Source organism: Pimephales promelas, chromosome 1, assembly GCF_988280905.1.
Source record: "Pimephales promelas chromosome 1, fPimPro1.hap1.1, whole genome shotgun sequence".
In the NCBI taxonomy this organism is placed as follows: domain Eukaryota; kingdom Metazoa; phylum Chordata; class Actinopteri; order Cypriniformes; family Leuciscidae; genus Pimephales; species Pimephales promelas.
The window spans coordinates 47027627-47041109 of NC_142769.1; the positions used below are offsets into that span (position 1 = coordinate 47027627).

Consider the following 13483-nt stretch of genomic DNA (forward strand, 5'->3'; position numbering starts at 1 on the left):
CTGCCATTTTTTTATTTTTTCGAACACCTTCTAGACCGCTGGTCCAATTTCACCAAAATCACATCAGATCATCTTCAAACCATTCCAACAAAAAGTTAATTATATAGCTTTTGAATTGACCAAACCAGTATCGAATAACGCATCGACAAATTTGATGGCATGGTGCCAAGCTGATTCTGAGACTGTAACTCTTTAATGCTTTTGCCATATTTTATGGCATTTGACCAAACTTTGTATGCGTCATTGTCTCCACACACTGACCACAGCGCCACCTATTGGTCAGAAGTGATGATCAATGTAATGTTGACTAAAATATTCTAAAAATGTCTTTAATTGCTCATTGTTGCAGTCGCTTTGAAGCTCCCAGCCATGCTTGAGTAACTCATCGTGCCTTTTTTGGGCTTGGCCCCTTAATTGTTGCTTGCAGCTATATTTTAAAATGTAACAGTTATCAGAACACAAATTAAATCGGATGCGCAAAAAGTAAAAGTGGGAAATCTCAATGTTTTGCTTTCCGTGCTGAAAAGACTGGCATGACTGATCACCAGCATGTTTTGAATGCTGCATTTCCAAATGTTTGTGTATCGATGCTCATCTGATCTCTCCCTTCTTCTCTCTCTCTTTCTGATTGAGTCTCTCTGTGTTCTGGTTGGAACGAGTTGTTCTGAAGGGACTAAATATAGCTGTGCTCAGTGCGGAGCAGAGGTGGCGGGGGCAACCTTTTTACAATTAGAGCCAAGACTAGAAAATTGGGAGCAACAACGGAAAGGAACATTGGTCAATCAAGTGTTATTTAGTTTTTTCCTGTTTGTCAAAACCTCTTGGTTCACGCAGTCATTATTTTTTTGGGTTGCAACAGTTAAAACCAGGATTTGGGGTTATAAGTAAACATTCACAACCTCCTACCCTTTAGCCAAAATTAGATTCTAGATGACAATAGTTTTTTATAAAGATTGGGTGTGTTAAACATGTGATGGTAAATGTACACTCTTAGAAGAAATGGTTCTATTTAGAACCAGAAATGGTTTCATCCCCCGCTTCATATACGGAACTCCAAAATGGTTCTATATAGAACGATTTTTTTCTGGTAAAAGGTTCTATTGGCCAAGTATGGAACCCCATGGTTCTATATAGAACCCTTTTTTAAGAGTGTATAGAATCTTTTAGGGGTTCCAAATACATAGCACTGATAGAACCTTTTAAGGTTCTCTATAGAACCTTTTCTCCTAAGAGTGTAGACTAGAGATAGAGAGAGAGATCATTATATCATGAGATTGTCTCCATATGGCCAATGAACGATTCTAAAATCTTATGCGAATATATTCGGGACTGCGGGTTGGATGCAAACGTCCATCTCTATTTTTGTAATTGCGCTGTATTTAATTTAGGGATGTAGTATATTAGTTTAGAAGTACATTTTTCATTGGCTGGGATACCAAAGTGCATTAAGTGTATACAGTGTGTTCCCTCTAAATTAATTGCTGTCCCTGCTGTGTGTGTTTACCCAGATTACTCTTCACAAATAGCAGAATAATGGGTGGAAATGAAAAGATGTTAAGCAGAGGAAGAGGCTGAGACCGACTCATCTGTGATTTTATCAATTTGTTATTCTTCAGTGATTGTTTTGTTTATGCCGGGGACCAACCGGTGACGCGCATTGGATTGAATAAATGAAAATGACTCAAAACATGCATATTTTGTCATATGCATGCATGCATGCAATAAGCCGGTGTGTGACTTAAGTGTGATCTCGTATACATTTACTTTTTCATGGCAATATGGTTTTATTGTACCTCATCATGCCATTAACCCTGTACAACTCAATCTACAAATAGTTATTCTGATAAAAACAGCTGCAATTGAACATATCTATTGATTTTCTTGCGATGGCACAAATCTCTTAGCCTGGCTGCGCCCGCCTACGCACTTCCGCTCAATTTCATTTTCCTTCAGTACTGCGTCTGGGACCGCTCCATATCCTTAGGTTTCCAGAAATCAATTTTTTGTAGGACCAATCAGCGAATAGAGGGAGTGGCTGAGAACGATGACGTTGATGTAGTGCGTCAGTTTGAGTGCAGTAATGGCAGCGGAGAAAGACGTGAGAAAAGCTATTCGGTCCGTTGTTGGAAAAGAAACTGCCGAATATACAGAATTTAAAGCCGGATTGTTATCGTCTCACCTCTTGTTGCACAACGGAGGACCAAGTGAAGGAGGCAGAAAGGTTGGAAGTTTGTGCTGGGCAGCTCGTGCACAATGACCGTGACATTTTGGACTTTAGCCTGGTGTTCGCGGTGTTCCGAAGCCCCGAGTCCTGGCTGCTAAACTATTGTTGAAGATCCGCTCAGGAGTCATGTCAGTCGCTCAGATTCCCAACAGTAAATTTACTGATTCTTGTGATGAACATTTTGAGCCCCTTTGTGCACTCGTGCAGGAGGTTGGTGTGTCAGTTTTACATGTTGTAAAGCATACAAATTGGTTGTGATTAAAAAAAAAATTGTCATAAATAAAAATTTGAAAACCCATACTTTGGAGACTATATTTGATTTTTCAGTTTTAGATGTCAATGGTTAATTTGTTTTAATAAAAAAACAACTAAATGCCATATAAAAATGTACAAACACATACTTTGAATACCATAATTAAGGTAATTAAGAAACAAAAATACGTAATATGAAAAATTGTTGTTTATTACACATCTGCAGACAGACTGATCATTCACTGTAACTTACAGCATTGACTGAATAATCACTGTCCTTCATGTCAAATATACATTTCGAATTAATAATTGTTCCTAGATTAACAAAACCTGCAGCTCTCGTTGACTGAAATCCTATTGTAAATTTAATCCTCTGATCATTCGGAGTTCGGACTTGTTGTTTCTTTTACTGTCTATGGTTTTTTCCAGCCGTTTCGGCGCATGACATACGTCACTCACGACCACACATTAGCGATTGGCTATGGCAGATCGTGAGTGACTCTGGGCAGATCCAATAGATTTGAACTTTAATAGTGAACCCGCCTACAAGGAAGGAAACGTTTCTCAATTGAGGGAGGCCAGACTCTCTGTACAAATGAAATGTATGTACGAGAGTCTGGTAGAACCAGGCTACAAATCTCTGCCACTGAAACACGATCTCGCAGCCTTATACTGCAAATTTATTCATGTTAGACCTCAAAGTCTAACAGCTTCAATGTATTTTATAATACACTACAATAAATTTGCTTCACTCAGTATTTTTTCTAAATAAATAATAATAATAATAAAAACATTTCCATTAAATGAAATAAAATAAACATAATCTGAAATAAAATCTAAGATCTAAATTTTAGCTCATTTAATTTCTGCTAGTTGCCAACGCAACTTTTATCATTTTTGTTTAGTTTAAAGGGCTCCTGTTATGCTTTTTTGAATATTACCTTTCATGCAGTGTGTAATATAGCTGAATATAAAAGGTCTGCAAAGTTTTAAAGATCAAAGTGCATGACAAATAAAGTTACTGGCTGTGTCCAAAATTGCCCCATATACCGTGCATTTGGCAGACGCTTTTATCCAAATGACTTGCATGGCATTTCAAGGTACACATTTTACATTCTTATCAGGTCTTGCTCTCCCTGGGAAACGAACCCATGACCTTGGCGTTGCAAGCGCTGACGCTCTACTGTAAGCTGTAGACCAATCAGAGCAGAGTAGGAAGGATTTAGAGAGGCTGAATCTTCGAACAAACTGTTTTCAGACTCTTTTTAGGAATTGTGTAATGTATATTTTTGAGAAAATTAAGGGTTTTTTTTACCTTTGATGCATGTAAACCTATTGTAGGAGACTTCAAAACAAAATGAAGAAACTTTAATATAGCATAATTGGAGTACTAAAACTAAACTTAATAAAAAATATATTTACATACTATATTTATATACTTTTTTCCCAACTAATAAAAATCATAAAAAACACAAACCAAATGACTTAAACTCAACATTAAAACATAAAATATAAAAATAAAACCTAATTAAAAATATTAAAAGAGTAGTTCGTTTGCTGATAATTTACTCACCCCCATGTCATCCAAGATGTCCATGTCTTTCTTTCTTCAGTTGAAAAGAAATTAATGTTTTTGATGAAAACATTCCAGTATTTTCTCCATATAATGCACTTTACTGGGAACCAAACGGTTCAAGGTCCAAAAGACAGTTTCAGTTTCAGAATCTTCTTACCGAGTCATTTCGTTCGTTGAATGAACCAAATGACTTGGAAAAAAGATTTGTTCGTTTTGATGAAACTCCCTGAAACTGTCTTTTGGACCTTGAACCGTTTGGTTCCCATTGAAGTCCATTATATGGAGAAAAATCCTGGAATGTTTTCATCAAAAACCTTAATTTCTTTTCGACCGAAGAAAGAATGAGATGGACGTCTTGGATGACATGGGGGTGAGTAAATAAATTATCAGCAAAAGTTTTTTTTTAAAGTGAAGTGACAAAAACTATAATAGTAGTAGTTCAATGAAACTAAATCTACACTTCTTATGTTTTCTATTAGAATATGCAACATTACATCTCATTTCTGTCTTTTTCAGAATGTTGATGTCTCAGCAACGTGGAATTCTGGGAAACGCTCTGCCGGCGCTCTCCCGTGCACCTGATGCACCTGCCATGGACGTGTGCACAAACCCAGCCAACTTTGCAAGCACTTTCGAAAGACTATTCCGCAATGATTGGTTGCTGCAATCGATGGGAACAAGTGCCAAACGAGACTCGCAACATCAATCTGTGCTGTCCGGACTCTCAGCACACAAGCACTATAACCAATCAGAGAGGAGAATCACGCCAGTGAACTTTGACCTCCTTGAACAGGCTGTCCAGTATTTACAAAAATAAAAGTATTGATTTGCAATCGGTGAACATATTATACACACACACACACACAGAGAGAGAGAGAGAGAGAGAGAGAGAGAAAAAGTGCCTGGTTTTCAATTTTAGCTTTCTAAATATAGATTGTAAATTGTTCAGGCATTGACTGATGTGCTTGAACGTTGCTATTCTTTTACATTGCAAAAGCTGAACTGATACAGAAGGTCAAATGGAGCGTTACGGCAAGACATGGACAACGCCGATGGAACTGCTTCTGGTGATAACGATGAAGATGAAGTAATCATGAATCTCATCATAGTGTTCAGCTAACCTAGCATCACAGCTGTGCGACTAGTTCATCATCCTCCCTGTTCTTCATCTGTTTCTCCACCCTCTTTGCCCCATGCATTAGTACTTAAGTGCCTGTCTCTTTTCTGCCTCCCTTTTTCCTGCTCTCTCCGCAGTTAGTGTCCTTAAAGGAACCAGTTACAGACATTTGGCTCAGTGACACGAAGCGTCTATTTTTACTCTAAGGGTGGGGTGCTTCTGTGATGGTGTCCTGCGGTAGATTACCTCAACTGGCACGCTAGCTGACCAATCCACACTGGACTATACCAATGAGAGTCCGGAATGGGGGTGTTTAAAGGCTTTTATTTGGGAATCGTCCCCACACACTGTATCACAGTGACACCCTTTGCTGGCCAACAGTGGTAAAATAAAAACAGGAGTGTTCAAAACATGATTCTCTCTTATGTTTTCCTTCCTCTTTTTATTAATTGATTTTTAGGGGTTCAAGCACGAAGTGCTGAAACCCTATTGTTTTTGTACTTATTTTTATTATTATTATTATTATTATTATTATTATTCTCCCCTAAAACGCATCGTGCAGCCCAAACCGTAAGTGCTGGAGCTCTGAAACTTTGTCAGATGGTAGTACAAAAATCGAGGAGAGGTTATCAAATTATGACCCCGATTGGCCCATAGGTGGCGCTATAGCAACCAATTGCGCGAAACTGCTCATAACTCCTAGACCGCAAGTCGTACACTCAAGTGTCTTATATCATTGGAAAGCTGGTCACCTGATGAAAAAAATGTATATCTCCGATTTCATTTCCGTCATGATAGATTTTCCGTCATTTTGAATTTTGTCGAAAAACTACTTTTGCGAACTAGTCCCTGGTTTTTTGCCCGATTGGAACCAAACCAGTGCAGGAATGTTCTCTGGAGTCTGAAGATCAATAATTATCAAAAAAATGTTGAAATTTCTCGTTCCGGTCGCTAGGGGAAGCAAAATAAACGTTGTGGGAGGAGCCTATTTTACTAAAATGGCTATAACTCGAGAAGTAAATGAGATATCTTCACCAAACTCGGTACACATCTGTAAGAGTTCAATTTGAGGTCACAGTAAAAAAATAGCGACGATTGAACACTAGGTGGCGCTATAACATGAAAAAAACATAAAAAGGGCTATGACCACATGACCGTTAGTCCGATTGACTTGAAAATTGGTATGCAGTGTCTTGGACCAAGGCCCCATGTATATCTATGAGGACATTGGCGTATCTAAAAAAACATGGCCGCCATCGGCCAATGAAGTTTGAGCATCTATGAAACAAGGTTAACGAAGGCCGATCGGAACGAAACTCATTGGGCATGTTTGACTCATGGCCCTAGAGGTCTGTAAGAATTTTGAAAGAAATCGGCCACTAGTTGGCGCTAACGAGTTTTATGGCTCTGTTATCACGTGGTATTGCACACACCCCCACAATATGTATATCAATTGATAGATCTCCTCATGCTGAACAACTTTGCCTCAAGAACCATTGCTGTCAATCAAATCGTTCGTTAAATATTCACGAATATGTTAAAAACGTACTTTTGCAAACTAGTCCCTGGTTTTTTGCCCGATCGGAACCAGACCAGTCTAGGATAATTCTTTGGACTCTCTAAATCAATAATTATCAAAAAAAAGTTGAACTTTGTCATTTGTTTTGCTATAACAGGGTCATTTATAAAAGGGGGCATGACAAAATGCACCCAAAAGCCTATAAATCCTAAAGGAAAAGTCAGAACTTCACAAAAATTGATGAGCACATGTGTCATAACTTATTCAACAAGCATGCAAAGTTTCATGGAGATCGGACTATAGGTGGCGCTATAATTGTTAAAAATATTAAAAACAATGTATACCCTATGGCAAATTGCCATTATTGAAACTTAAAACTTAATGTCTTTTGATGCTTTTGTGCTTAAAAGCCTTAAAGGCCTAAACTGCTTGAACCCCGCTAAATGCTGCTTGCAGCTTTAATTTTTATTATTATTATGATTATTATGATGAAAATGTCATAGTTCACCCCAAAAAATTTAAATCTGTCATTTACTCACCCTCCAAACCTGTATGAGTCAAAATATCTTCTTTTTTGTTCGACAGAAACAAGAAACACGTACATTCTGCTTGTCATCGACCTCTGAAAGACCTCAGGATTGAATATTTATGCTTAGTGTACCTGTTTTTTTTTTTATAAATTAAGTAATAAATTAGATTACTGTAGTAATTACTTCCAAAAAGTATTGGATTACTTATTACTAATTACTTTCAGAATCCCATAGGAACTTCGACCAGTTGGATAGAAATAATTCTTTCAAATAAATAGTATAAAATTATTATTAAACTGCCCAAAGTGTGTAAAGGGAGAAGGTTACATTGAAATATGACAGTTAAACATTACATTTTAATGTTAAACCAACTTTTACTGATATATTGGGCACCATATTGGTATCGGCTGATATACAGTTATGTTCAAAATAATAGCAGTGTGTTCAAAAAAATGAGTAAAGCTCAAAATCCTAAAAACAACTTTTATTTCAATACACAAAAATGCATTGGGAACACTGCACATTCTATTCAAGATCAAAACATAAAGAAAAATTTATGAAATTTGTTTTTACTTTATAGAAAGTGTAGAAAAAGGTAAATTAGGCTGTTCAAAAAAATAGCAGTGTCTGCATTTTTCCTTACAAAGTCAAACATTTACTGTATAAACTGAAAAATACTTGAAGATTTAGCTTTCTTGTGAATCACTGAACTAATATTTAGTTGTATAACCATGGTTTCTGAGAACTGCTTCACATCTGTGTTGCATGGAGTCGACCAACTTCTGGCACCTGTGAACAGGTATTCCAGCCCAGGACGATCGCACTACAGACCACAGTTCCTCTGCATTTTTTGGTTTTGCCTCAAAAACTGCATTTTTGATGTCAGCCCAAAGGTTTTCTATAGGATTAAGGTCCGGGGATTGAGCTGGCCACTCCATAACGTTAATCTTGTTGGTCTGGAACCAAGATGCTGCACGCTTACTGGTGTGTTTTGGGTCGTTGTCTTGTTGAAACACCCATTTCAAGGGCATTTCCTCTTCAGCATAAGGCAACATGACCTCTTTAAGTATTTTGATGTACTCAAACTGATCCATAATCTGTGGGATACGATAAATAGGCCCAACACCATGGTACGAGAAACAGCCCCATATCATGATGCTTGTGCCACCATGCTTCACAGTCTTCACAGTGTACTGTGGCTTGAATTCAGTGTTTGGGGGTCGTCTGACAAACTGTCTATGGCCCCTAGACCCAAAAAGAACAATCTTACTTTCATCAGTCCACAAAATATTGCGCCATTTCTCTTTAGGCCAGTTAATGTGTTCTTTGGCAAATTGTATTCTCTTCAGCACATGTCGTTTTTTTAAAAATGGGACTTTGCGGGGGCTTCTTGCTGATAGCTTGGCTTCACATAGGCGTCTTCTAATTGTTGCTGTACTCACGGGTAACTTGAGATCTTCTTTGATCACTCCGGAGCTGATCATTGGCTGAGTCTTTGCCATCTCGGCTATTCTTCGATCCATTCGAACAGTAGTTTTCCGTTTCCTTCCACGTCTTTCTGGTTTTGGTTGCCATTTTAAAGCATTTGATACCATTTTAGCTGAGCAGCCTATCATTTTCTGCACTTCTTTATAAGTTTTCCCCTCTCCAATCAACTTTTTAATCAAAGAACGCTGTTCTTCTGAACAATGTTTGGAACGGCCCATTTTATTCAGATCTTCAGAGAGAAATGCACTATAACCACCATGTACAGTCCAGTACTGCCTTCGTCCTTAAATAAGGGCCACTAATTGACACTAGTTTTTTCACAGAATTATTAACCTCACTAATTGAACTCCACACTGCTATTATTTTGAACACACCCCTTTCAATTAATGATTCAATTATACAGAACTAGCAACATACATGTCATGACTGTTGGGTCTGTTGTTTTTCTATTACTCTACTACACCTACTAGTAAATCATTTGCCATGTAGAAATATAATTTCTACCAAAAACAGTGATTGATTTGGTTAGTGATGTTGGACTGCTATTATTTTGAACACAACTGTATGTTCATTTTGTTTTTATATTACGCTGCTATATTAAAGCCGATAAATAATGGATTATTTCCTTCAGCTGTGACACTTCAGATGCGCACTTGATGGGTTTGAATTGCTTGAAATAATCACTTCATAAAGACAAATGCTGTTAAGTGCATATAGATTACGTATAATAATAATAATGAGAACGTTATTAAAATTGTGCGCTTGGGTTGTGGCTTTTAATTGTGAGACTTTTGTTTTTGTAATCGGGTTCTCAAAAATTATATAAAATTTGCATTTAGATTTATCTGCAAATGTATCGAAATATATAAGAAATATCGGTTATCATATCTGCCAACATTTTCACATTGCCGCATCCCTACCCACCATATAATATTTAATGCAATTACATCAGAAGTTGCTGTAAAGTTTAGAGTAATCCATTACTTCCGTTACAAGGTATTTAAATTAAAGTAATAATATTACCTGGTAATTAATAACACCCAACACTTATTCTTTACTACATGATTGGGTACAAAAAACTGTAATCTAAGTAAAAATTGAATGTAAAAACACACTGAACAGAACCAGTTTCTTCTTTAATCATAAGAGGAATCCCACGTATTGTTCATTCAAAAGAATTCCCAAACTCTGCTTTGAGTGCATTTCAACAATCACACCACAAGTTGATCAAGGTCAAGCCAATGGACTGAAACAATATGTGTTTATACCATATACATTCAGAACAAAAATGTTTTCAATACCACTGAAGTCAAGGTTGGAGTCGCGAGGCAAAATATGGGGTAGTTCATCCAAAAGGATAATATTTTGAAGAACATTGGGATCCAAACAACATCGAACCCAATTGACTTTCCTTTTATGGACAAAACAACACTGAGAAATTCCTCAAAATATCTTCTTTATCTCAGCGTCCCGCACATGACACAGCAGTCTAAAACCGCGGAAATCAAGTTAAAAGTTCAACAAAAAGTGTATCTTATCTTTTTATTTAAAAAGTGCGCTTTGACCTTTTTTAACAGCAAAATGGCGTTCTGTGTGAACTGAGAGCGTTTCTACAGACTTTGCTGCTGCATGTTATAAAGCTACTTTGGAAGAAACTTTGAGAGCTTTACTATAGTTGTTTTCATGCACTCTGTGTTTGGTTCCTAAATAAGTGTATATTAAAAGTGTATAAATCACTTATTTTCTAAAGTAACACTGTCCCACAGCGACACTCACAGGTAAAGTTACAGCGGGACACCGCGTCTCCCTTGAACCCATTGACTTTTTACCTACAGACCACTAAAGTGTGTGTGTGGTAACTGAGAATGAATGGAGGAAATCACTGATTGGTTCGTGTGATAAACCCCGCCTCTTAATTTCATGAGCCTTCCGGTTTCGCAAATCAGTCTGAATCATAGACAGTAAAAGAAATGAACAAATGATGGTCTGAATGAACAAAATAATGGTGTTAACGGGAAGACTAATGAAAAAGTAAGTAAACAGCTCAGCCACTTAGATATCACAGCTTTATACCTATAATGTAATGTGACAGCCCTAAATGTAATGTAATATGTAATGTAAAAATGCTTAAAAACGCTAATTTGATTGGATTTATACTTGGTTTTAATAAATAGAACATTAATATGTTTGTTAATGTAATATATGTGAATAATATAGACCATTTCACAAGATGTAAACAACACTGGTCCAGAAGCACTTCCTGTTTCAGTTTATTAACACTACATAAAAGCTGGGATAAAATACAACCAACAGAACATTTAAAACTGAATCAAAAAGTTAAACAAACATCTTTAAGATGTTTTCTTTACATGTGAAATAAAGAAAACAGTTACAAACTGAAACAGGAAGTGCTTAAAGCAAGCACGTATTACTTTCGTAATATATTCAGCCTAATAATCACATAATTATGACGTTATTTCTCATCATTTTGACTGATTCTTTTTATTGCTGTTTTACTGTATATCTCTTTTTTTAATCTCAATTACCTTTTTTTTTTTTATTTTGAGGTGGAACTGGCATCCATGGCATGCGCCCTGTCCTGCGTTCTCTGTGTAACAGTATCTCAGGCTATACATCTATGAATAGCAAGCGGTCTAGCTTTAGTCAGAGCAGATACCATATAGTATACAGAGTCTTAAGGGTCATTCCACACATTTTTCATGGACGTTACACCAACACAAAAGAGATCTTTATGTGGAAAGTCTGGTTTCACTGTCATGCACACACACACACTGACATGGGTAGGAGGCTGGGCGTCTAGGATTGGAAGTGAGGGCACATACTCATGGGTGGCCTGTTACTACAGGAGTAGCTACTTGTATTATTCAGAACACACAGGCCCCGGGACGGCTCTTCTCAAGGTGAATTAAACCTCAAACTCTGCAGCACTTGAAAACACTTGCTATACTGCTGCATTTTATATTCTTGCGCACATCGGCAGCACATGCATGAGAAACCTCATGGCCACTGAGGACACACACTCTCACCTACAGGAGAAACGCAGATGTGAGGTTCTGCTCTTCCCGTGACCTGGTTTGTAATCCGCCTGTATTTTCACCGCCTGGTCCCGGGGGTGCACACGGCTGAAGGCTAGGAAAGAAATGCATTACTCTTTTTGAACTATTAACATGAAAAGAAGGGACAAACATGATGTCAAAAAGCTGAAAACTGTCTGAAAACTAGAAACTGTCACTTTTGATCAATGTCTCCTTGATGAATAAATGTAGGCCTATTAATTTCTTTTTATGTCTTTTTTCAAACCGTTTCTCATGACGTTTCAATCAAATTCAGAAAAGATATAAATGTGAATCATCTGGTTTGTCCATTTTCTAAATAAACACTAAAATAAAAATAAAAAAATAATAAAAAGTTAGACATTTTTAGAAAAAAAAAATGCGAGGGACGCATTCAGCGCGAGACTCACGCAACGTCCACGCCATACGTCCATTTTCTCACACACGACACACGGTTAAAAATAACATCGCGGAGCAAGAGGACACGGGCAACGTACTACAGACAAAACAATACAGAGTACTTTTGATATAAAACAAAGTCTCGGCTTTCAAATTCTGTAAGTGTTATTACGAAATTCAAACGATAAATACCGTTTTGGCGCTCTTTAATGTGGCGTGACGATTGCTGTAGTTCCTCAGTTCAAGCTGACGTTGAGGAAACGCGCGCGAACTTATCACTTTCTCTTTAACGTTACTTGTTATAACACAAAATAAACAAGAATGAACATCCAAAGGTTTGTTAAAAGAACCCACAGTTTATTGGAATGTATCAGTTCTCATGTAATTGGTGTTTCAACTGCGGAAAGACGACAATAAAACAGATTTTAAACAATGTCATGTAACCAGGCCTAAAAAAACCCATTCAGTGTCCAAACTATAACGTTAGTTTAGCGAGAAAAATGTTTTCTAAAGAGCAGCATTTTGCGAAAAAAGCACTATACATATTCACTATATTTTTACTCTTATAATTAGCCTAATATATTATTATTATTATTATTATGTCATTATTACAAAAACAGTCTAAAATGCAACTTTATACAAATAAGTTGTTAATTTTAATCCTTTATTAGTAGGTTCCCTGTATAGTTTAAATTGACTATTTTTATACTTTTTTTATCCCTAGGAAAAAAAAAAACATTTATGTGCAGCCTATCCAAATTGAATCGCAAGCTTATGAATAATTATTCCCCCACAGGAACAATTCTCACTCCAAGCTGTACTCAAAACTTGGCAACCCTGAGGCGCAATTTTTGCTTTATATAGGCTAGGCTAGGGTGAATTCAGGTTGATTTGGAAGTTGGACTCTTTTTCCCAAGTCATCTCAATGGCAAAAAGCGTCCCACTCACCCTGAATTCACCCCTGTGTTGACAAGGGAACTAGTAAATAGGCCTACCTAAAAATATGATGCTTAGCATGTGTGGAAACTTTTAAACCATGTCTGTTACAACTAGCCTCGCTCACCTCAGTCTAGCCTCAAAGTTGTTAGCTTTCACCTTATGCTAATTTTATAGGGCTGCTAACAGCTTTAGCCTCGCGACACACTCTCTTACAGCTGAGCTGCAGAAGGAAGTCTTCCTGCTTTATTACTTCCCTTTTGGCTCAGCGAGGCAGGAAGGCCAGGAAGTATGTGCACACGAGAAAGAGAGTGACAGACACAGTAGTCATGGTTATCATAAGCTAATTCAGCATTTACGTTCTTTTT

The 13483-nt window shown here is 37.2% G+C and overlaps 1 protein-coding gene across 2 annotated transcripts in view; it reads left to right on the plus strand.

The window, feature by feature from the left end:
* The window catches only part of LOC120469758 (insulin receptor substrate 1-B), a 72755-nt gene extending 67171 nt beyond the window's left edge, over positions 1-5584 (plus strand). For both annotated transcript variants that reach the window (XM_039658918.2, XM_089130612.1), the window contains exon 3: positions 4569-5584. In XM_039658918.2, coding sequence (XP_039514852.2) covers positions 4569-4576 — 8 coding nt within the window. In that variant the 3' untranslated portion in view covers positions 4577-5584. The remainder of the gene's footprint in view (positions 1-4568) is intronic.
* Positions 5585-13483: the final 7899 nt, after the last annotated feature.